Source organism: Gopherus flavomarginatus, chromosome 9, assembly GCF_025201925.1.
Source record: "Gopherus flavomarginatus isolate rGopFla2 chromosome 9, rGopFla2.mat.asm, whole genome shotgun sequence".
Classification (NCBI taxonomy): domain Eukaryota; kingdom Metazoa; phylum Chordata; order Testudines; family Testudinidae; genus Gopherus; species Gopherus flavomarginatus.
The window spans coordinates 32165131-32187867 of NC_066625.1; the positions used below are offsets into that span (position 1 = coordinate 32165131).

The window sequence follows — 22737 nt, forward strand, 5'->3', positions numbered from 1 at the left end:
CCTCAGTGCCCAGAGGGCTGGACTAGACCTCTTGAGGACCCTTCACTACATTTCTGTGATTCTGTGAAAAGTAGGTGTACTGGTAAAAGTCAGTTACACCGGTTTAAGGGTGTTTACCCTCTGGGCTTCTGCTGGCGCAGTTCTATTGGTCAGAGATTACACCCCCGACCAACAGCACTGTGCCTGCAAAAACCCCTTGTGTGGACACAGTTATAGCAGCAAAATGGCCCTTTTACTAGTATAGCTTGTTTTGCTCAGGGGGTTGGGATGAGGCTATAGTGAGCCATACCTGCAGAAGTACAGCTTTACTCCACAATAGGAGCGCTTTGCTGATCTAGTTTACCATTATGCCTATAGCATGTTATCGTGGTATAGTTGAACCAGCAATGTTCTCCTACTGTAGACTTGGCCACAGTAACTCCTTAAATGGACAAGGACAGGAGAGCATTTGACATGATGACTTTCTGTTGACTTTCTATCTAGGCAGGGTCCTGAGTTTCCAGTGGGATCTGTTTTTTTCCCCCGGTCTAACAGCAATTATATATATTCATATGGAGAGTTATGGAGCTTAAATGAATCAGTGGAAATGTCCCAGCCCCTCCCACTGAGGAACAGTAGTCACTCAAATGGCGGTTGCAGGTTTGTTACATTCAAATCCATAACTCTCATGAGTTAGTACGGTTCCTCTCTTGCTGGTATTTTGATGACATTAGTGTTTGCTGTCAGCTCAGAGGCAGAATGTTGGCAATGGCTGCTCAGGCCAGTGGGAGGCTGGAGACAAGAAGCTTTGTAAGCATGTGAATGGCAGCGTTGGATTCTTTGATGCTTTGCCATTTTGTCCCTTGGAACAAGAAGTCACGGTATAGGATGCTGAAACTGCTGATGGCTTTGTTCAGATGAGCTCAAATTTTGGTGCTTTTGTGTATCTTGATCATATCTTTAGATTCATAAAAACATAACTAGTCAATGGGGATTTGTAGATGCTCTTTGTCACTCTGATGAGAGAATGAAAGCCTCTGTGGACTTTTCCAGTCTAAATCTGCTCCTTATGGGGCTTTACCAGTTTATGGCCTGCATGTCACTGGGCTAGGTTCCAGCAAAAGATGGAGCTCATCCCAGGAACTAGTTAGTCTGTGTTCTGATGGGGGTGCACAGCTGCTGCTGGAGAAATTATAGGCAGGGAGCAGGAGGAAATTTATTGAAGTCCGGCAGATGTCTGTTAACATGCGTGAGTATACAATACATCCTGGCAACAGCAAAATAACCCTAATACAAACAGGCTTCCCTGTGCCCAGAGGAGTTACACTGGGCTCCTGTCTTATCCTTGATGCTACATCCAGCTTTTCTTTGGCTTTCCTGCATCTAGTTCTTCCTGAACTTGCCTGTGTAGCTGCCCTGCTGCCAGATCTGGATGAATATGCGATAAAATCAAGGGCACCAGTATTTCCCCGCCCAGAGACTCTGTGTCACTATGCATGGATTGCCCTGTAGCTTTTGTATTGCAGACAAGCACATAGAAGGAGACATTTTGGGAGCGGTGAGTGAGAGCGTCATTGGGGAAGGAGTATTTTATTCTCGCAGCAGCCAAAAGCTGTTTCCATGAATGAGAGCTGGAGCTATTCTGGGGAAAGCACAGTTAGCTGCTTCCTGGGGGTGTTGGCTTGCACTATGGCTTCCTGCTCTCCTACTATTCAGAAAGAGAACTGGCATCTTCACTGCTTTTGGGATTCCAGGCTTTATCTCTGTCTTTGACTCTACTCCCTGTGTTAAGGGTTGGGCTTTTTGCTTAGGCATGTGGTGTACATAGCTAGCACCTCCATACTGGAGCGAGCTGCTCTGGCCTGCACCACTGATGAACATGCAGTGTAGATGCATGATACAGAGAAGGGCAACAAAAGTGAATTGGGGTATGGAAAAGCTTCCACAGGAGGAGAGATTAAGAAGCCTGGGACTGTTCATCTTGGAAAAGGGATGACTGGGGGGGGGGATATGATAGAGGTCTATAAAATCATGAATGGTGTGGAGAAAGTGCATAGGGAAGTGTTATTTACTCCTTCATGTAATACAAGTACCAGGGGTCACCCAATGAAATTAATAGGTAGCAGGTTTAAAACAAACATAAGGAAGTATTTCTTCACACAATGCACAGGCAACCTGTGGAACTCATTGCCAGGGATGTTGTGAAGGTTAAAAGTATAACTGGGATTAAAAAAAGAACTAGATAACTTCATGGAGGGAGAGGTCCATCAATAGCTACTGGCCAAGATGGTCAGGGATGCAACCCCGTGCTCTAGGCCTTAAACTTCTGACTGCATCACTCCATAATTGTCCCATTCTGTTCATTCCGTCTGAAGCATCTGGCACCAGTCACTGTTGGAAGACAGGATACAGGGCTAGATGGACCATTGGTCTGACCCAATATGGCTGTTCTTATTCTACTAATGGATGCCAAGGGAATACCAAAGGCAGCTGCTTGAGCCAGGGCTCCAGGGTGTGTGGGCTGAGGTGGCCGTGGGGTTAGGGAGAGGAGATTCCAGCTCTCTGGCAGGCATAGCATCAGCCTGGACTGAGCCTTGAAGGGTTTATCTGTTGTTGTAGGGGGAAGTACATGTGCTTGGGGGCGAGAGCATCCTGCATGTCCAGGAAAGCAGCTGCTGGGTGCAGTGAGGACTGGGGACATGGGTTCCCATTTGCCCAGATCCTAGGGATCCACAAGAAAAGTGGGAGGAGGCAGAAGTCAGACACATGGCCCCTACCTGCTGCCTTGTGGCCTCTTCTGTAGGAGCTCTCCTGCCATTGTCTGAGCCTTCAGTAGCTGTTGACTCACATTGGGGGTGAGACCTGCAGAATGAACTTCCAGCAGGGTACCCATAAGGTCAGCCAGGGACTGTGCTGCAGTGCTTGCCTCTCATCATCTCCCCCTCTCATCTGCCACTGATCCCAATGGGGTACAGCCATAGAGGGTCTTCCAGGGGGTCTCTTGGAGGCAGCACTCCCCTGATCTGCCCTACGGGAGCACCATGTGGTTCGAACACCATTGTTCATGTTAGCAGAGGAGACGACCTGAGCCTCAGTAATCTCTGTGTAAAAGCAGTATCACTTTTAAGAAAATCCCTAAGGAATGTAGATTGATTCCAGATGGTGACCACAGTCACTAACAAGGAACAAAAGGAGCTGGTGTAATTAGTATGTGCTTGGAATTGCTTTGCTTTGCTTGGATTTCTATCTCTGAGTGTGTCTGAGGGTACAGCTAGGAAAGCTCCTGTCTAAACGCTCAGCTTTCAGGGATTATGCTGCAAGACCAGCACGGCCTAGGCATCCCCATCACAGAAGGGAGCTGCTGGAAGCACAACAAATTGCTAATGTCTGTCAGAAATCACTTTGCTGACTTTACCCTGCTTGATGGAGCACAGAGACATTACGAGTCCAATGCAAAACACATACCACAACTCAGCAAATTGTGTTCTCTGCAAAACCCACCCCACTATGTTGTGGACAGAGATTTTAAGGGGCGCTCTGTTAGACTCATGTAGAGCATGACGAGAAATCACAGTCTATTATGAAGCTAGGAAGTGCCATTGAGAAGCCTTTGCTGGACTGAGACTTAGGCATTGAGGACTAGGCCCTGAATGGCTCTAGATGTTTCAAGCTGATTGGAGTGTGTGAGGGAGAGATTATTGTGGAGCTGGCGTTACTGAACATGCATATGTTGGAGATAAGGAATTCTGTGGGTGGCCAGCAGCACAGGGAGTGTTATATGTAGGAATCGCGCACAGAACTGGTCTACCAAGCTCTGTGCTCGCCCACTCAGGGTCACAGGCAGAACCTTCCTTACCATCAAAATGGAAAACATCCGGGTAGCACTTTTGTTTCCACTCAGGGTTGGGTTATGTATCTGGGGAAGACTGCTTTGTTCAGGACTGTTTCCCCAGAATTGGGAAGAGCTGCAGGAGTTCAGGAAAATGTGTTTGATACAGAGGCTGTAAAGAATGAGATTTTTCCCAGAATACCCTGAGAATGGACTAAGACACCAAAATCAGTGACTACATTTCCCAGATGATTGAGTTTTGAAGCATTCTCTCCTGCCATCCATATATTGAAGGGTTTTGTGTGCTGGTGTGAAGCTCCTGTGGCCACTTATGCTGGCTTTATTGCCAAAATCTGCTGGTGGTGCAGGGCTAGGCTGCCATTCTCCACCCCAGGATCCTGCCCTGTTCACACACCTTTCTCATGGGCCAACACATTTATTTCCATTGGCTCTGTTTTCTGCAGAGGCTGGTGCAGGAGTTAGTTTGTGATCTGCCCTGCAGGGAATCAGACATAATCCTCAAGTACAGAAGCTACTCCATGCACAGCACTGGGCTTGCCTCTCACTTTGCACCATGTGTGTCATTCGCACTAGTGCAGAGTGGGTTTACACTCACTCTGTGCAATGTGCAGGGCAACAGGGAACCTGACTTAATGACTCCTCAGGTCACACTTGTGCCCCATGAAGGACAGTATATCTGAGTCTGAATGGAAACAAGGAAGAGTGTGGAAAATTCCTGCAGTATTTAGAACCAGAACCATAGGATTAGAAGGGACTGCAAGGGTCATCTAGTCTAACCCCTGCAAGATGCAGAATTTGTTGTCTAAACCATCCAAGACAGATGAAAACCTCCAGTGAAGGAGATTCCACAACCTCCCTAGGCAGTCTGTTCCATTGGCCTACTGTTCCTACAATTAGAAAGTTTTTCCTGAGATTCAATCTAAATCTGCTCTGCTGTAGTTTGAACCCATTGCTACCCTCTGTCACAAGAGAGAACAACTTTTCTCCATCTTTTTTATGGCAGCCTTTCAAGTATTTGAAGACTGCTATCATGTCCCCCCTAGGTCTCCTCTTTTCCAAACTAAACATATCTAGTTCCTTCAGCCTTTGCTCATATGGCTTGCATTCCATCTCTTTGAACATCTTTGTTGCTCGCCTCTGGACCCTTTCCAGTTTCTCTACATCCTTCCTACTGGTGACCAAAATTGGACACAGTGCTCCAGCTAAGACCTAACCAGTGCTGAATAGAGCAGTACTATCACCTCCTGTGACTTGCATGCTGTGCCTCTGTTAATGCAACCTACATTTGTATTTGCTTTTTTTACAACAGCATCACATTGTTGACTCACACTTAGTGCCAGAGTGATTCATCAGTCCAGAGCTCTGAATTTGACCTGTCCTCTGGCTATTCATCTTTTCTGGAGCAGCAGGTCGGGGTGAGCAGGCCGGGTGGGAACAGTGGGATATAAATGGACTCTGAGCAATTTGCCATTAATCCTAGTTTGAGGTGGAGAAGATGAAATTGCTTTTTGACAACTGGTTCCAGGCTCCACGGCTTTGATCTGTACGCTGTTCTGCTCCTGGGTGGGTCAGAACTGCCTCATAACTGATAGTAGTAGTGGCAAATTCTGGCACAGACAATATTCTTGGGACACATCATCATTATGCCAGTGTTACTGTCTTAGGGATCAGAGCACACAGCATTATATTTAGAACAGCAACCTGGGGCCCTTCTGGGCCTTGTGAGGGAGAAGGTGTTCCTGTGTCTGTGAGAGCAGCTGCTTGAGGACTAGGCCCTGACTGGCTCCAGATGGTTCTGGCTGCCTTGAGTGTGTGTGAGGGGAGAGGATTCTTGTGGAATCAGCATTACTGGCTTTGCAAACGTTGGAGATGAGGGGTCCCTGGGTGGCCAGCAGTACAGGGAGTGTTATGTGTTTACAGCTCCCTGCACTAGTGTAGGGCAGGGGGACCAGCCAATTCTCTGTGCCTCTCCTTTACAGGGTACGGACTGGAGGGCAGTACCCAAGTTGGAGCTGCAGAAATCCTGTGGGGAGTTAGAGCCTTTCTCTGCCCTATGATGAAGGCCTGATTTTGGGCAGGCTGCATTTACTTTCCACAGATCCCCAGATGATTCGACCTTGGGGGCCCTGTTGCCAATTTGCTGGCTGATTATTGACTCTGTTGACTGCTAAGAATTTCCAGTTAGTCATCGATGAACTGTCTGAGTGTTCAAAGGTTCTAGTCCCAGAACCAGGCACAATAGAGTTTGGGTTTAGTTGTGTCTAAACACCACTAAATGTGGTGTTCCATGTCAAGTGAGCCCAGTGGTCAAGATCTTGAGGTTTACATGGTGACTGGGCCTATTATAAGTCTGGAGGCTGCCATGAATATTCATATAAAGGCCAGGCCCACTTGGTCCATAACTGACTTCTTAACCCTAATAATGTCTTGTGTCCTTATTCTGTAGGTTAGTATATGAATGATCTTATTAATATTAATATCACATATGTCAGTTTCATTGCCAAGACAGGTTTGTGGTTGTGCATTTGCAGATGTCCTGTCCTAAAATATCCAGAGTTCGGCTTAGTCTGATTGTCTATAGGTACCTGGTGTTATTTTATTCAAAAATCCCCTAAAGCAAACTTGTCACTATTGGCAATTTACTTATGCAAAAGCTGGTAGGCCTCAAAGCCTTATGCTAACTGCTTAAGCCAAATAGCTCACAGGGTGTAGACCTTGTAGGCTTCTTGCATTACTGCTCAGTAAAATATCTCTAAGCTATTTCTATGAACTAGGCCCTTGGTCGGGGTGCTAGTGCCCCCTTGCAGTTTGCCATGCCCTGATTCCCCTCCTCCAGGGCTGGTTAGAGGTGGTGCACTGAGCCCTGGTGTGTGAATACAAATCTATAGGGTTTGGGGAGCTGCTCCAGGTACCCTACCCTTGAACTCACATGTGGCAGTTGTTCCAGAGTGCTGTGCTGGCAGGAAAACCTCTGGACCTCTGAGCGCCTCTGAACCTCGAGGGAGCTCAGCCCATTACACTCCCTTAAACACTAATGCTAAGAAGGTCGGGGAAAAGCTGACCGGAGATTGAAATTCATGGTAACAGACGAAACAGACTGAGCCAAGGAGAGGTTGGCCAGTCAGAGCAGGGGAAGGGAGTTCACTGCCCTTTCTCTCTCCCCAGTTAGTGGCTGACTCCTGCTATCCACGACTGTGACAAATCTGACCTGAGATCACTTCAGCCTTGGAGTCTGAGACAGTTGGTCTTGTGATCTGAGCACAAGCCTGACATTTGGCAGCCAGTAATTCACTTCCCTGCTCCACCACAGACATCCTGTGTGACCTTGGGCAAGTCACTAAGGATCAGATGTTTAAAGGGTCTTAAACTCCTAGTGATTTTCATACATCCATTGATTTCAGTGGAGACAGGCCCACTCCATATAGGCACCTAAACTCCTTTAAAAATCTGATCCTTGGCTCCTCCGTTCCCATGTGTAAAACAAGGCTAACACCACTCGCAGGGTGTGGTGCGGATGAATATACTGCAGAGTGTGAGGCATGCACCACTGATATAGACTATTGTCCCTTGAGTTGATCTGCTGACCAGTGGGTACCAGTTAATACAAGGGAGGGGAGGTGTGTAGGATTTCTGTGAGGGTTGGAATTAATTCTGTATTGCTGTCAACCCCCTGCACCGAGTAACATGTAGCCCAGCCAGCCAGCGAGTGGTGAGAGGCCCCCGTAGAGGAGCCCATGCTCATGCAAGTTCTTATTGTTCCACAGGGGAAGGGGCTGCAGTCCTGCTCCGTTCCTTGGAACCTCTGCAGGGCCTGGACACCATGAAGCAGCTGCGAAGTGCTCAGAGGAAAGCATCAGCCAAACCCCTGAAGGACTGGCAGCTGTGCAATGGGCCCTCCAAGCTCTGTCAAGCATTCTCTATTAACAAGAGCTTTGACCAAAAGGACCTGGTTCGGGACACAGCAGTCTGGATGGAGCTTGGCTCAGAAGCACCGGGAGAGCAGGCTGTGGTGACTGCAACCAGAATTGGTGTCAGCTACGGTGGAGAGTGGGCACAGAAACCACTGAGGTTTTATATACGAGGGAACAAATGCGTGAGTGTTGTGGACAAGAAGGTGGAGAGCGAGCAAGGTGCTGCAGACTAGAGGTGTGGGTGCTTTCATTAACTTTCAGCCCCAGACTCCGATCTGATGGAACCGGCCAGGGAGGTGGTGCTGGTTTGGAAGGTGTTTTAATAATAAATGTGCTGTGTTACAATGATATGAGTAAGGTGGGATGTCTGGTCAGTAGTTAGCCTGAGAGCGCCAGGCTCACTCCCAGCAGTGGCAAGCTCCTCTGGGGGTTCTGAATGGCACTGGACTTGTTTTGTGGGCATTTAGGGCAGAGCTCTTAACTCCTCGGTGAAAGCAATGAGATTCCACATGGCTAGAATCCTTCAACCGTAGGGGTGAGGGAGGGAGGTTAATAAGTACGGTGACGATTCCATTTCCTACCCAGCCTGACTCATTCTTCTGCTTCCCTGCTAGTTGTTCCCAGCCACCCTACCCAAAAATGCTCCTGTTTGATTTCTGCAGTTGCTAAGCCAACAGCCACCCAGGTCCCTGAGCAGAAAAAAAGCCCAGAGAGTCTGTGAAGGTGAGGGGGGGGATATCCCCTTTGGGTACAAGGACACTCTTCCAGCTGTGGCAGCACAGCCAGTAGCTGCTCTCAGCATCAAACTCCACCCTGAGCTAGCGACACACCAGCAACAGGGGCAGCACAAAGAGAGCTGGTAAAGAGAGGTATCAAAACTGCTGTGAAACACTCAGAGCCTACAAGAGGTGCAGGAAAGAGTTAAAGGACAGATTCACCAGGGTACTTAGGCACTTATGTGCCTCAGGCCAACACTGAAGGCTTGTACACACTAATGCTTACTTCAGTATAATTTAAGTCACTTGGTAGTGAAAAAGCTACCCCCATATGCGCCGCAAGATGCACTGACTTAAGTGCTGGTGGGGACATAGCTACTGTCAGGACAGCTCTCTCAGCAGCATAGAGCATCTACACTAGCAGCACTATAGCTGCAGCAATTCTGGTGGAGATGCTACTGCCATTTTTAAAACTACTGCTCTGCTGCACCAGTGTCCAGTCAAAGTGTGTGTTTATTCAGCGACACCAAGGTAAAACCTTTCTTCAATTCCGCACACACTGCCTGCGCAGGAAGCAAGGAACCCCAGCCCAGTGGCAGGGACTTTGGGAAGACACTGCACACTGGAACTAGTTGGACTGAACAGCTTCACTGGTGTGTGCCTCTCTAGCCCCACTCCCATGCGTCTTGAGGGCAGAGCTCCGTCCACAAGCAGGTCAGGGTTTACATTCCCCAGGCAGATGGTGAAAGGGAGGGAGAAGGGGTGACTTGCTGAGGGTCACTGGGAAGGTCAATGGTGGGGGTACAACCTCTGGCTGCTGCTACCCCTGCTCCTGTATTAACATTATATAAACAAAATATTAGGACTGAGGGAGCTGAAAACAGAGGAGCAGTTCCCCTCCCACACTCCACACAGTCATTTCAAGAGGGACTGGAAGACTGAAATCACAGGGTCCTCATGATTGGTCACTACCAGCACGCTGCGAAACTTGTCAAAGAGCATGACCAGCTGGGAGCGGCGCATGTTCTCATTATACATGATTTCCTCCAAGTGGTGCCGTCCTCGGAAATAGTGCAGCAGCCTGCAAAGCAAGGAGAGGAGAAGGTGAGCTCGCACTTGCTGCTCCGCTGTGTGCACAGAACAGAGGTTCTGCATCCCCATTACAAAACAACACTTCAGCCCCTGGAACAAGATGGAGACTGAGCAGATCTTTTCAAGCAGTGGATTAACAGCCAGGTCTGAATGCTACAGAAACCCGGCCACGAGCACATTTCACTGCACATGAGCCCATAAAAGAGGGTTCACAGATTGTGACTTGGGCAACTCCATATTTTACAACCTCCAAACACAGTTTGGCCCAATCAACTATCCAAGGTCCTGCCATGTGGTCACTGGGAATCAGCGACAGTGCCTGCCCAACAGTTATCCATTTCCCACTGAACTCCAATAATGCACAAGAAGTTCTGGTTTAGAAAAATACACTGGCTGAGATCAGCCCACACTAAAAGATGACTAGTGCTAGGCTGTAGCAGCATCCCAACCTCCCCATGTGCCTAGTGCCTGCAACACGTGTGATCTGTATTAGGGCAGAGCAAGACACCAACCAGAGGCTTGCAACTCCTGCAGCCTTGAAGCTAAACTCCTTGCGCCAATGGATCTTGTTGCCTGGATTGCCAGATCTTTGGGGCTGGGATGCTTTTCAGTAAACTGTACCCCAAGTAATCCTATCAGGCCCTGATCCCAGAGAGGACTCTCAGGCACTGCTAAAATACTACTCAAGACTATTATCACAGAATGACTAACTCAGAAATGCACAGGAATATTGTTTACAGTTAACATGATTTACTTTTTTTTAATGTCTACAATAACTCATTTTAAGTAGCTTTCTTTGTATAAACATTGATCAAGATAAAGCTTCTCACAAGCATTCTTATAGCTTTTACATGTAGTTCCAGCAGTCCACAGAGCATTGGTTACTTGGCAGTTAATGTGCTATTGAAATACAAGGCACCAAGCCAAACCACTTCTCCCAACCTATCATCATTCCTGATGGGTTGCTTCTCAGCCCAGCCACGCTGCACCATGCTTCCACAGTGTGTATGTATTGACACTAGATTGCTATCATGAGAAACGCACCAATGCTAGGGCACAAACACAGGTTTCCTATAAAGGGGAGCAGGAACCTCAAAGAAAACCTTTGGACACAGTACAGGTAGTTTGCTGCTCTAATCCCACTTGTGGGGAGAGGAGCGCAGGCCTCCCACACACTGTGCATGTGATGCAATCCTGGGGTAAAAATAGAAGAGGACAGAATGCAGCAATCACAGTGAAAAGCCACAAACCCTAGTTCCCTTCCAATTCTTCACCTGTTCTGCTTCTCCCATGTTGCCACAGTTTCATTCAGCCACCAGGACATCAGCCTAGGAACCTTCCTGGCCTAGAAGCACACACCTTTTCTCCTCCTGACACTTGCATGACTTACTTTCTAAACCTGCTAATAATACAGAACAAACATCCACAGCCCCAGAGAGCAGCCAGGCCCTGCCTGTGAATTTTCGACTGCTCTCTAGCTCTCAAATTTCCAACTCAAACCAGGAAACCAGATTAGAAATGCAAGGGAGGAAGATTTGGTTAAGTCCCTCGTTTCGCATAAAATGCCAAGTAACTGAAGTTTGTTCTTAGCAGGGAGCACGGAAATTCTGGCTGAGGGTACCAGAGCAAACATCAGGTAGCTTTAATGTCCACTGAAAGGAGGCAGGGCCTTCGTTTGTGAGGTCTCATCCAGAAGAGAGACAGATTGTAGCAAATTCCATTAATCTTCCATAGAAAGAAAACCACTGAGCCTACTCTGCTGGAGTTGGACTTGGGATTAGCACTATGACGGGCTCACTCTTCCCTAAGCATTGCACAAGTAGCTAATTCTGCCTCACTGCCCCGCGTGCACAAAGGGGGATTATTCCCACTGGTAAATGGGGACTAGAGACAGAGTGCCTAGCCGCACAACACATTTTCCATGTTCACTGCCTGGCTTACATCCTTGATGGGGAGGCACAGACTGAATTGGAGTCGTACAGATTGCCACTGATTCATTGTGTGGCCAAGAGGCAAGATGAGAGTTCTGGAGTCCCACTTGCTGCATACAGAGTCACTGAGAGCCAGTAAACACTGAGGCACAAGGTCACTTTCCAGAGCAGAACTGCCTAGCTAGCCCTCCAAATGATCATTCATACTCATGCTTCTCTGCTGAACTGTTCAGTCTGCTCAGTATCTTCCCTGTGCTTTGCATATGCTATTGGAAAATGGTCCAACACATCAGTGCCTGCACACAGCGGCCCAGATTCACTTCACCAGATTAGTACATACATATTCCAGGCTGTGTCAAGCATTGTTAACACTGTCATGCCATAAGCCTCCCACTGATGTTAAAACACTGGGGATAGAAAATACCATTCAGTCTTTCTGTTCCAGGACAGGACTGGCCCTGTGGAAACACTTTCTTCTCAGCTGCAGTTTTGTAATCTCCCTGTTGCCCTACTTCTCCGGATATTCACTTCAGTACCAGCTGCACCATGGCTCCAGGCCCAGGCTCCAAAGGGGCCCTGACCTGCTTTGCTTGGGCTGCAGTAAGGCTCTGCTAGCTCTTCTCTGCCCCCCTGCCCTCTCCTGCGAAGCCAGAAGCTTCATCCTGCCAGCTCTTGCTGCAGGAGTGGGGCTTTGGGGGAGGGGGTGGAATTGGGGTGGGGTGGAGCAAGGGCAGGGTCTGACTCCTGCACCAGCCCTGACTCCTGCACCCCCTCTCACACACACCCTCCTGCCCTGACCCCTCACGTCACCATCCCCACCACACACGTTCCTCCATGCCCCGCACCAGGGGGGCGCACCAGACTTTTTTGGTAAACAGGGCATTTGTTTGTTTGTTCTTGCTAGCTGATCAGTTGGCAAGGGCAAACGGGATAAATGCCCATTTCTGTCAAAAAAGTCAGGATAGCTGGGACTGAGCTTAAAAGGCGAACTGTCCTGGCCAAATGGGTACATATGGTCACCCTGTCTCCAGGAAGTGAGTCCTGAAAATTGCACCACTCCTGAAAGGTCAGAGTGATTCTCCACCCTGGCATTGGACTGGCCCTGGCTGCACTGCCAGCTCAACCTGGCAGACGCTGTCACCTTCCAGCAGGGCCGGTGAGTGTGGCCAGGGGGCAGGGTATGAGGGAATGGGTCTCTTGAGGTGTGTGTGTGTGGGGGGGCTGCTGGCCAGTGAGGGATGTCTTGGGGGTGAGGGGGGAGGTCTGTTTTGAGATGCTGGGCAGTGGGGGTCTGAGTGGGGTGCTGTGTAGTTGTGGTGGTGGGCTGTGGGGAAGTGCATTGGGCAGTAGTAGTGCAGCTGTGTGGCAGGTGCTGGGCAGGGGTGGTGGTGTACACGCCACTGGCGTTGGGGGGGGGGGAGGGCGCTAAGCATAGCAGCTCTGGGGGACAGTGGGCATAGGGAGTCGGGGCTGTGTGGCATGGCATGGGCCCACCCCCGAGCGGAAGGAGCACGCTAGCAGCACAGGGATGGGGGGGCCAGTGTGCGTCTGGCAACTGCTGGTTTGTACACAAGCCTTTGCACTGGGCTGGGAGGAGTGGGGCTGGCCCCACCGTGCTACGCCCCAATGCCCCTGGCTGGCCCCTTGCTCTGGGGACCGATCTCTCCACACCATGCTCCTTTGCCCCCATGGGGGGGGGGCACAAATGTTTGATGCTGGGCCCACAAAAGGTGAATTCAGCCCTGATTCACCCAAAATACCACTCTTGTCCCATTGCCCCTAGAGAACTATCGGGGAGGAATAGCTGTGTAACAATACGCCCTCCTGCACATTCCAGATCCTTGGCTGTCCCTTATGAGTCATCCCCTCCAGCCCTGAGTATTTGTGTTACTCTGCTCCAAATTCTTTACAGTTTTTTGTCTTTGTTCTATTGCCCTCTGCAGGTGCCCAGTGCTCAGTCACATAAAGAGGAACTAGCATCTCCCTTGTCCCTGACATAAAGCCTCTGTCTGAGGAGGTACAATTAAACTGACTTCCATTCCAGCATATCACATTGCAAACTCATCTCTACTTTGATGTTCATCTTCATCCCTTAAGCAGCCATGCTTACATAAAACACAATTAAAAACAAGTTTCCTTATATCCACTAAAATAGAGATTGCCAAAAAGAAAATGTCATCAATCTGATTTACCTTCCCACTATTCATGCTCTGCAATCACTTTTTGCATTCTTTCTTGTTGGGCAATGAAACTAGATTAGTTAATTTCACCCTGAAGTGCTGGCCAGTACTGCAGTGTTTGGGGTGCTAGCACAGCAGTTGAAAATTTGTTAAAAAAAACCCAGGACCAATGAACATGTGACCATGGTTTTTAAAAAATGTCAAGGGAACAATATTTTTTAAGGCTCAATTTAAACGAGTTCTAACTGTAGAGCCAACTTGCTCAGATAGCGTGGCATAAGCTTCATCCAGTATCACTACTCCAATATTTCTCCCTCCCCTCTGCCTGCATGAGCTTCCAATTATTTCCCCGCACAACTGCTAGCTACATTCTTCCAAGCTGAACGACACTATGTCTAATCGCGGCAGAGCCTTTTGTATTATCTTTCTGCACTGCGGTTTGGAATCACTCCTAACTGGCATCAAAGTAGTAAAAAAATAGAGAACTTATTAAATGATCTATTCTACTTCCTCCCCATTGCCTGCTAGTGCAAGACTGCTTACTGCAGTGGGCAGTATTCCCATCAGTATATTTAAAATAGTTTCTTGGGCACAAGTGATTATGATTATAATTGTCAATGATGCAGCTGAAGCAGGAATGTTCAATACACATTCATTCTGCATTTGGAAAGAACCATGGAAAGGCTGGGCTGGAAGGGAGCTCAAGAGGCCATCTTGTCCGTTCCTCTTTCCCCCCACACTGACGCTGGATTAAGCAAACCTAGACCATCCCTGACAGATATCTGTCTAACCTGTTCTTTAAAACCTCCAATGATGGGGATTCCACAATCTCTCTAGGTAGCTTGTTCCAGTGCTCAACTCCTTAGAGTTAGACAGTTTTTCCTAATAACCTAAATCACTCGTGCTGCAAACTAAGTTGATTATTTCTTGTCTGACCCTCAGTGGACATGGAGAACAATTGATCACTGTCCTCTTTAACAACTTTCTACATATTTGAAGACTTATGTCCCCCCTCATCCTTCTCTTCTCTAGACTGAAACCTTTCCTCATATTTTCTAAACTACTTATTTTTGTTGCTCTCCCCTGGACTCCAATTTGTTCACATATTTCTGAAAATGTGGCACCCAAAACTGGACACACAGTACTCTAGCTAGGGCCTCACCAGTGCAGAAGAGAATAAAACAATTATCTCCCTGTCTTACATACGACACTCCTGTTAATACATCCCAGAATGATATTTGCATTTTTTGCAATTGGATGATATTTTCATATCAGATAATGATGAAATACTTTTCATTCCAATAGTAATTATGGAGGATGTTAAACAGTATCAACTAAAGTTAAATATTTTTTATAAATCAGCAAGTCCAAATAAGTCACATCAAAAAAGTTTTAAAAGAATTAGCCAAAGAGCTTTCTGGACAATTGATGTTACTATTTAATAAATTTTGTAAGAATATCGAAGTTCCAGAGGACTGTAGAGAAGCTGATGTGATTATGGTATTGAAAAACAAACCAACAGGATAACCCAGGTAATTTATAGGCTTGTTAGCCTGATGTTATTCTTAGGGAAAGAAAGAAAACCAAAAAAAAAAAAAAAAAAAAAGGCTAATATGGAGCATAATTAATACCAATCAACATGGTTTTATGGAAAAAAATGTCAAACCTAATGTTTGATGAAATTACAAGATTGGCTGATAAAGGTAATTACTGACATAATATATTTGGAGTTCTGTAAGGAGTCTGAATACTTCACAATATTCTTATTAAAACATTAGTATGATGTAAAATCAATATAGCTCATATTCTGGGGAATCATTCAAGGGGGGTGGTTTTAGGGGGGGGGGGGTCCTGCAGGGATCAGCTCTCAATCCAATGCTATTCATTACTTTTATCAATGAACTGAAAGAAAATATAAAACCATTGCTAATGAAGTTTGCAGATGATGAAAAGACTGGTGGGTTGGTGAATAATGAGGACAACAGGTCACAGATACAGAGCAGAATCATACATTAATGAACAAAGAATGCAAGCCACACTTATAGGCTGGAGTAATGTATCCTGGAAAGTAACAATTCTGGAAAGGATTAAAGGGTTATGATGAAAACCAAACTCCACACAGTGTAATGTGATGCTATAGCTAAGACAGCAAATTTGATCCCTGGATATAAAAATGGGAAAGGTAAAAGTAGGGAGGTGGCATTACCATTGTGTGCAGCATTGATGAGACCTTTACCAGGTACTGCACCAGTTCTGTGTCCACATTTTAAAAAGAACTTTGAAACATGGGAAAGGGTTTAAAGAAAAAGCCACAAGAATGATTTGAAGTCTAGAAAACATACCCTACAGTGAAGAGATTTAAGCAGCTCTAATTATTTAGTTTGCCAAAGAGAGGGGAAAAGAAGTGACTACATCACAGTCTAAGCCCTGGCCTACACTACGCGGTTAGGTTGAATTTAGCCGTGTTAGGTCAATTTTATAAGCAATGCGTCTTACACAACAAACCCTGTTCCGTCGACCTAAAGGGCTCTTAAAATTGACTGCTGTACTCCTCTCCAGCAAGGGGAGCAGCGCTAAAATCGACCTTCCTGGGTCGAATTTGGGGTAGTGCAGATGCAATTCGACGGTATTGGCCTTTGGGGGCTATTGCAGATCGCTCCAGTGTGACCGCTCTGGACAGCACTTTCAACTCTGATGCACTAGCCAGGTACACAGGAAAAGCCCTGGGAAATTTTGATTTCATTTCCTGTTTGGTCAGTGTGGCGAGCTCAGCAGCACCAGTGACCATGCAGACCCCCCAGAATCGCAAATGAGCTCCAGTATGGACGAATGGGAGACACTGGATCTGATTTCTGTATGGGAAGAAGAATCTGTGTAGGCCGAACTCTGATCAAAAAGAAGAAACGCTAATATATATGCCAAAATTGCACAGGGTATGGTGGACAGAGGCTACAACAGGGACACACAGCAGTGCTGCATGAAAGTTAAGGAGCTCAGGCAAGCCTACCAGAAGACAAAGGAGGCAAATGGTCATTCCGGGTCAGAGCCCCATACATGCCGCTTCTATGATCAGCTGCATGGCATTCTGGGGGGGGAGGGGACCATACCACTACCCCACCACTGTCTATGGACGCCTGCAAGGGGGGAGTCTCACGCAACAGGGAGGAGGATTTTTTGGATGAAAAAGAGGAGCAGGAGAATGCACAGCAGGCAAGCGGTGAATCTGTTCTCCCCGGCAGTCAAGACCTTTTCATCACCCTGGAGCCAATACTCTCCCAAGGCAGGAACCCGACCTTGAAGCTGGAGAAGGCACCTCTGGTGAGTGCACATTTGTAACTACAGTACAGGGTTAAAAGCAATTGTGTTTAATGTTTGATTTGCCCTGAAGACTTGGGATGCATTCACGGCCAGTACAGCTACTGGAAAAGTCTGTTAATGTGTCTGGGGATGGAGCAGGAATCCTCCAGGGACATCTCCATGAAGCTCTCCTGGAGGTACTCTGAATGCTTTTGCAGAAGGTTTCTGGGGAGGGCTGCCTTATTTCATCCTCCATGGTAGGGCACTTTATTACACCAAGCCAGTAGCAAGTAGTCTGGAATCACTGCAACACAAAGCATGACAGCGAATGGTCCTGGCTTTTGGTTGCATTCAAGCAACACTTGGTCTATATCTTTCTGTATTAGCCTCAGGAGAGTGGTATCATTGATGGTCAGCTGGTTGAAATAGGGGATTTTTTGTAAGGGAACAGTAAAAGGACCCCGTTCCTGCTGGGCTGTTTGCGCTTGGCTAAAAGGGATTATCCTTGAGAACAGCCACATGGTGGGGGGAAGGGAAGAAATGTGTGTGTGCTGCACATCCACTCGAAAACTGCAGCCCCTCCTAAATGGCAAACCCAACCGGCATTGCTTGCTATGGGAAAGGAGGGTGCTGGAGTTTGAAACCATTCCCACATGTTATGAAGGCAGAAGAAGTCAACCCCCTGTACCCTTTGTCTTACCATGGCTGCCTGGAAACCGAATTCTGTTGCCCAGCTTTGTGTGGTGTGTCACCATACCAGCAGGCGCTCAATATAACAGGCAAAATGCGACCTTGTACTTCAAGCACATGTACTGTCTGCTGTGAATTGCTTGATTCACTGTGAAAGAGTCTCCCTTCAGTTCTCAGAAATGTATCGTCTTAAATTTTATTCTCCCTTTTTATCCCCTTGCAAAATGTTTCTATGCTCCCCCTATCATCTCCGTCCCTGATGTTATTGCAGATTAGAAGGTGAAAAAAACGCACTCGTGATGACATGTTTTCCGAGCTCATGCAGTCCTCCCGCACTGATAGGGCACTGCTGAATGCATGGAGGCATTCAGTGGCAGAGGCCAGGAAAGCATTGAGTGAGCGTGATGAGAAGAGGCAGGAAGCGATGCTGAGGCTAATGGGGGAGCAAACGGACATGATGAGGCATCTAGTGGAGCTGCAGGAAAGCCAAAAAGAGCACAGACCGCCACTGCATCCACTGTCTAACTACCTGCCCTCCTCCCCAAGTTCCATATCCTCCTCACCCAGATGCCCAAGAGCGCAGGGGGGGGGAAGAGGCTCTGGGCACCCAGCCACTCTACTTCAGAGGATGGCCCAAGCAACAGAAGGCTGTCATTCAAACAGTTCTGATTTGTAGTGTGGCTACAATAAGCAATGTGGCCTTGTCCTTCCCTCCTCCCCTACCCTACCCAGGCTACTTTGTCAGGTATCTCAGGTTTGTTTGTTTTTTTTTAAATCAATAAAGAAAGAATGCTTGGTTTGAAAACAATAGTGACTTTATTTCCTTTGCCAGCTGTGATCTAACAGGGGAGGGTGGCTTACAGGGAATTAAAATCAACAAATGAGGCGGGTATGCATCAAGGAGAAACGTGCACAACTGTCACACCGAAGCCTGGCCAGTCATGAAACTGGTTTTCAAAAGCCTCTTTGATGTGCAGCGCACTTAGCTGTGCTCTTCTAATCGCCCTGGTATCTGGCTGCTCAAAATCAGCTGCCAGGCAATTTGCCTCAACCTCTCACCCGCCATAAACGTCATGTCTATTCCACAATGTGTGCGCGTGCTGGCCACGTGCACTGGTGCCGGAAGTTTTTCCCCTAGCAGTACCCGTAGGGGGAAAGTGCCCCCTGCGATTCCTGGAGTGGCACCTGCCTGGCGTGGTATAAGGGGAGCTGCGTGCCCCCCCCACCCTCAGTTCCTTCTTGCCAGACAACTCCAACAGAGGGGAAGGAGGCTGGGATGTAGAATGGACACGAGCAACACATATCGAAGAACAGCAGTTACAGAAAAGGTAACTGTCTTTTCTTCTTCGAGTGATTGCTCATGTGTATTCCACAATAGGTGATTCCAAGCTGGAGGTGGGTAGGAGTTCAGAAGTTCCCAGCATGGAGGACAGCCCTGCCAAACCCGGCATCATCCCTGGTCTGGGGGGCAATTGCATAGTGCAAGGTGAACGTGTGAACCGAAGACCACGTGGCGGCCCTACAAATGTCCTGGATGGGTACGTGGTCGACGATGGAGCAAGGCCTCCTTCTCCAGACCCCCGAGAAAGGAGTCGGTGTATTCCACAATAGGTGCAAACTCCTAGTGCAGTCAGTGCACCAGAGTAAACAGCAACTTGCACCAGTGCAGCATAATCCAATTTGAAAGCAGGCTAGGCTGCACCAGTCCATAGCACAGGTTCCATCAGTGCAGCACACAGGGGTTTGTACCAGTGCAGCTACATTCATGGCCTAAAACTCAATGCAGACAAGACCCTCCTATCCTGGCTTTGTAAAGCACAGAGTACATTTATGGGGCCCACACAGAATCTAGGCTTGAAGTTCCTGGGGCAGCAATCCTGTCTTTTGTCTCTGAACAGCTGTACATTGATGGTGGTGTATAAATAATAGAACAGGACTACAGCATAGCAAAAAGGCTTCCACCTCCTCTCCCCATCTCCCCATTCAAAGGAGCAAATTCTTGGAAATGACTCTGCCAAGTGGCTTGCAAGAGGCAGTGAATTGACAGTAAAGCATTAATCGGCTTAGAAAGCACTACCTGATGTTCAAGGAAAGAATGTCCCTAATACATTACAGACCTAGCTCAAAAAAAGCTCCTCTGTATCTGAACTTTACTCTTGGAATAACCTTCCATCTCTCACCCACTCAATACTTAGGAAAAGAATTTGGATCTTAATCCTCATCCAATGCCTATGGGGCTAACCTCTGTCAAGCTATGTTATTCCACGTTCTGTTTAAGGTGTCTGCCCTCACTAGAGAAATCCAAGTACTGGCTGTGCATAGTAACAGACAGGCACAAGTTCTGTGATGTATTAAGCAGAGAGCAGCAAGTACTTCAGAGACAATTGTCACAGGAAAATTTATCAGGACCAAAATGTATTGCTCTTCTAAAAACAGGCACTCTCTTTGTATGCATCCTGAACTATTCTCAGGGCAGTTACAGTACATTTAGTATGCTATTAACTATGCAGTTACAGTAGGAGCTCATGCTGGGATACTGACAAACACAGAAGAGTTCTGTTTCCCACAGCATGAGACTCATCATCATGCACCACCCACAGTTAAAAGTCAAGTAAAAAGCAGAGCTGATCCAAGACCCCTGAAAGAGGAACCATGTGTGCAGTAAACAAAGTATCGCTTTGCTTACTGGCTCAGCTCCTTTCTGATGTCCTATATTTATGCACTCAGTGGTGAGTACAGAATTGTGCACAGGGAATCACATCATCTCCTGATTTGCAATTGGAAGAGGGGAAGTGAACAACAAAGAACTCTCTGAGTTTGTCATTTACAGACTCATGGACGGTGTGTGTAATCAGTAAATCACATGACAGTTGTGATCATTCTGCAGGACAAGTCATATTTTTATACTTCAGCATCCAGACTGTCAAAAAAGTATGTCTCTGCTGTACCTTCTCATCTCCTCAGCAATGATTTAGGAGTGGTTATTCTGGGATATAAAATTGTGTGTTTCTGCCCATATTGATAATGGAAGGAAAAATGGAAACTCCATTTACTGCTATTGGTTGCTTTGCTAAGGAATCTGCTGTACAAGCAAACCGAAATATAACCAAACTCTCCTCTTCATCAGACATCTGCGTGACGTGTTAGTCACACCCTCTGACTTCCTGAAGAAACCAAAGTTGCTTTTGGCATCTGCAAATCATGAGCTATCAAAGAGCTGTCCCCCCTCCCCAAGACCAGTTCAGCAGGCTAAAAGGGTTCTAGATGGACAATCAGAAAGATGGGTTTCATTATAAGAATGATGATAGGTTAAGAAGCTTTCTTTAATGAGAGCAGAACAGTAATAGCCCAGACACAATTTCACAGAATTTTCAAAGAAGTATTCTATTAGAAGACACTAGATTTTTTTTTTGGTGTAGGTTTTGTGGACACCTAGCCACAGATGGGGACAGAGAGTTCTCAAATGGCCAAAGTATTTCCATCTGAGTGGATATCTCAGAGAATCCACATCCTCTGAATTGGTGGGATGCTGCCATCTCACAGTTAAACAAAAGGAGCAGCAGAGACATACTTTAGTGCAGGACAATAACTACATCTGCAGGATTCAGGAATTCCCTACAAAACATCCATGATCTCCACTGGTCATGTTGCAGAGAACTCTGTAGCAGAAAAAGCAACTATTTGATTCCCCCAATGGTCTCTTTGGGATACTTGAGTACTACTCTCCTAGCTACACATGCCAGGGGAGATCCAGTCAGGGATGACTGGGTGATCTAGAATGTATAAGAGGAGTGGTAACACTTCCCCTGGGCCATTCCTTTCTCCACAAGCATGAAACCCAGTGAACGCTAAATTCCTGTGATGCCACTGTATTTTCAAATGCTTTTAAAATACATTACTTAAAGATCTCTGGACATGCTAACAGGCCTGTAACTACACCATGTGCATGCACACACCAGGGTCTCTGCTTTGAGGCTCTCTTTAGCTTGTTTTCAGGCAATGCACATTCCATTTTGAGTTCTCAAGAGCGAGAGACTCTCAGAATCACGCAACAAGACACAACTGGTGGGCAGTCAGACTTGAGCCTGCACTGCCCATCAGAGGGTCTCAGAGCCTTTACATACATCCAGAGCTTATTAACAAAATATTCTTGGGGAACTAATTAAAAACCCGGCCAATAGCTAGTGTCAGACACCAACAAGCACTGGTGAAGAGGTCACCGTGGGAATAAGAGCCAGAAATGTAATCTTCCAAGATGCTCCCTCACTCGCCCTCCCTACAGTGCTAATGCAGAGATGAATTGCAAAGGGGAATGAGAAAGGAGGTTACATTCTCCCTACCTTGCAAACATGCGTAGATCCTCTGGATTCTGTGCAGCAGGGACATTGAGGATAGCTTCCCGCTCGTGTTCAGACAAGCTCGCCAGCAGGTTCTCAGTCATCCGTTTATTCAATGGGGAGTCACCACCAGGTATCAGCTCAGCACTGGAATTATCCATACTAGGGCTTGTGAGAGTCATATCATCACTACTGGCTGTAAAATCAGAAATAATATGCTGCTGTGAAGAGTGCAAACTAGCAGGCTCCTTCTGCCCCCTCCTTCCAGGCAAACTAATCAGCTTAGTGTAGCAAAGAAAGGGGGCTTGGAAACATGACATGGGAACTGCCTGCAAACAATTAGATGAGGACAGGAAATTTGGTTCTCTTGGCCAATTTGTTGAGTTTGCAGACAAGTGATGGGTAATCTGGAGCAACATACAAAATATTATTGGGACATCAGGATTTTCTTGAAAATGGGGACTGCACAGCTATCCACACATTTCCTGGCCAGATGGCAGACTCCCTGCAAATGCATCCAAGGCATGCTGCCTAGGAGGTAAGTTTTATTCCCAGTAACTGAAACTATGATTTAAGGGGGGATGAGAAGTCTACAAACTCATGAATGGTGCAGAGAAAGTGAATAGTGAAGTGTTATTTACTCCTTTACACAACACAAGAACCAGGGGTCACCCAATAAAATTAACAGGCAGCACATTTAAAACAAACATAAGGAAATACTTCACACAATATACAGTCAATCTATGGAACCTGT

At 47.0% G+C, this 22737-nt stretch overlaps 2 protein-coding genes across 13 annotated transcripts in view; one reads left to right on the forward strand and one right to left on the reverse strand.

Moving 5' to 3' along the window:
- Positions 1 to 8088, forward strand: part of MPG (N-methylpurine DNA glycosylase) — a 45169-nt gene extending 37081 nt beyond the window's left edge. The window contains exon 4 of the mRNA XM_050968424.1: positions 7594 to 8088. Coding sequence (XP_050824381.1) covers positions 7594 to 7973 — 380 coding nt within the window. The 3' untranslated portion in view covers positions 7974 to 8088. The remainder of the gene's footprint in view (positions 1 to 7593) is intronic.
- An 863-nt stretch (positions 8089 to 8951) lies between these two features.
- NPRL3 (NPR3 like, GATOR1 complex subunit) overlaps positions 8952 to 22737 on the reverse strand; it is a 108239-nt gene continuing 94453 nt past the window's right edge. For all 12 annotated transcript variants that reach the window (XM_050968249.1, XM_050968239.1, XM_050968246.1 and 9 more), the window contains 2 exons: positions 21987 to 22179; positions 8952 to 9537 (listed from right to left, as the gene is read on the reverse strand). In XM_050968249.1, the coding sequence (XP_050824206.1) occupies positions 9372 to 9537; positions 21987 to 22179 (359 nt within the window). In that variant the 3' untranslated portion in view covers positions 8952 to 9371. The remainder of the gene's footprint in view (positions 9538 to 21986; positions 22180 to 22737) is intronic.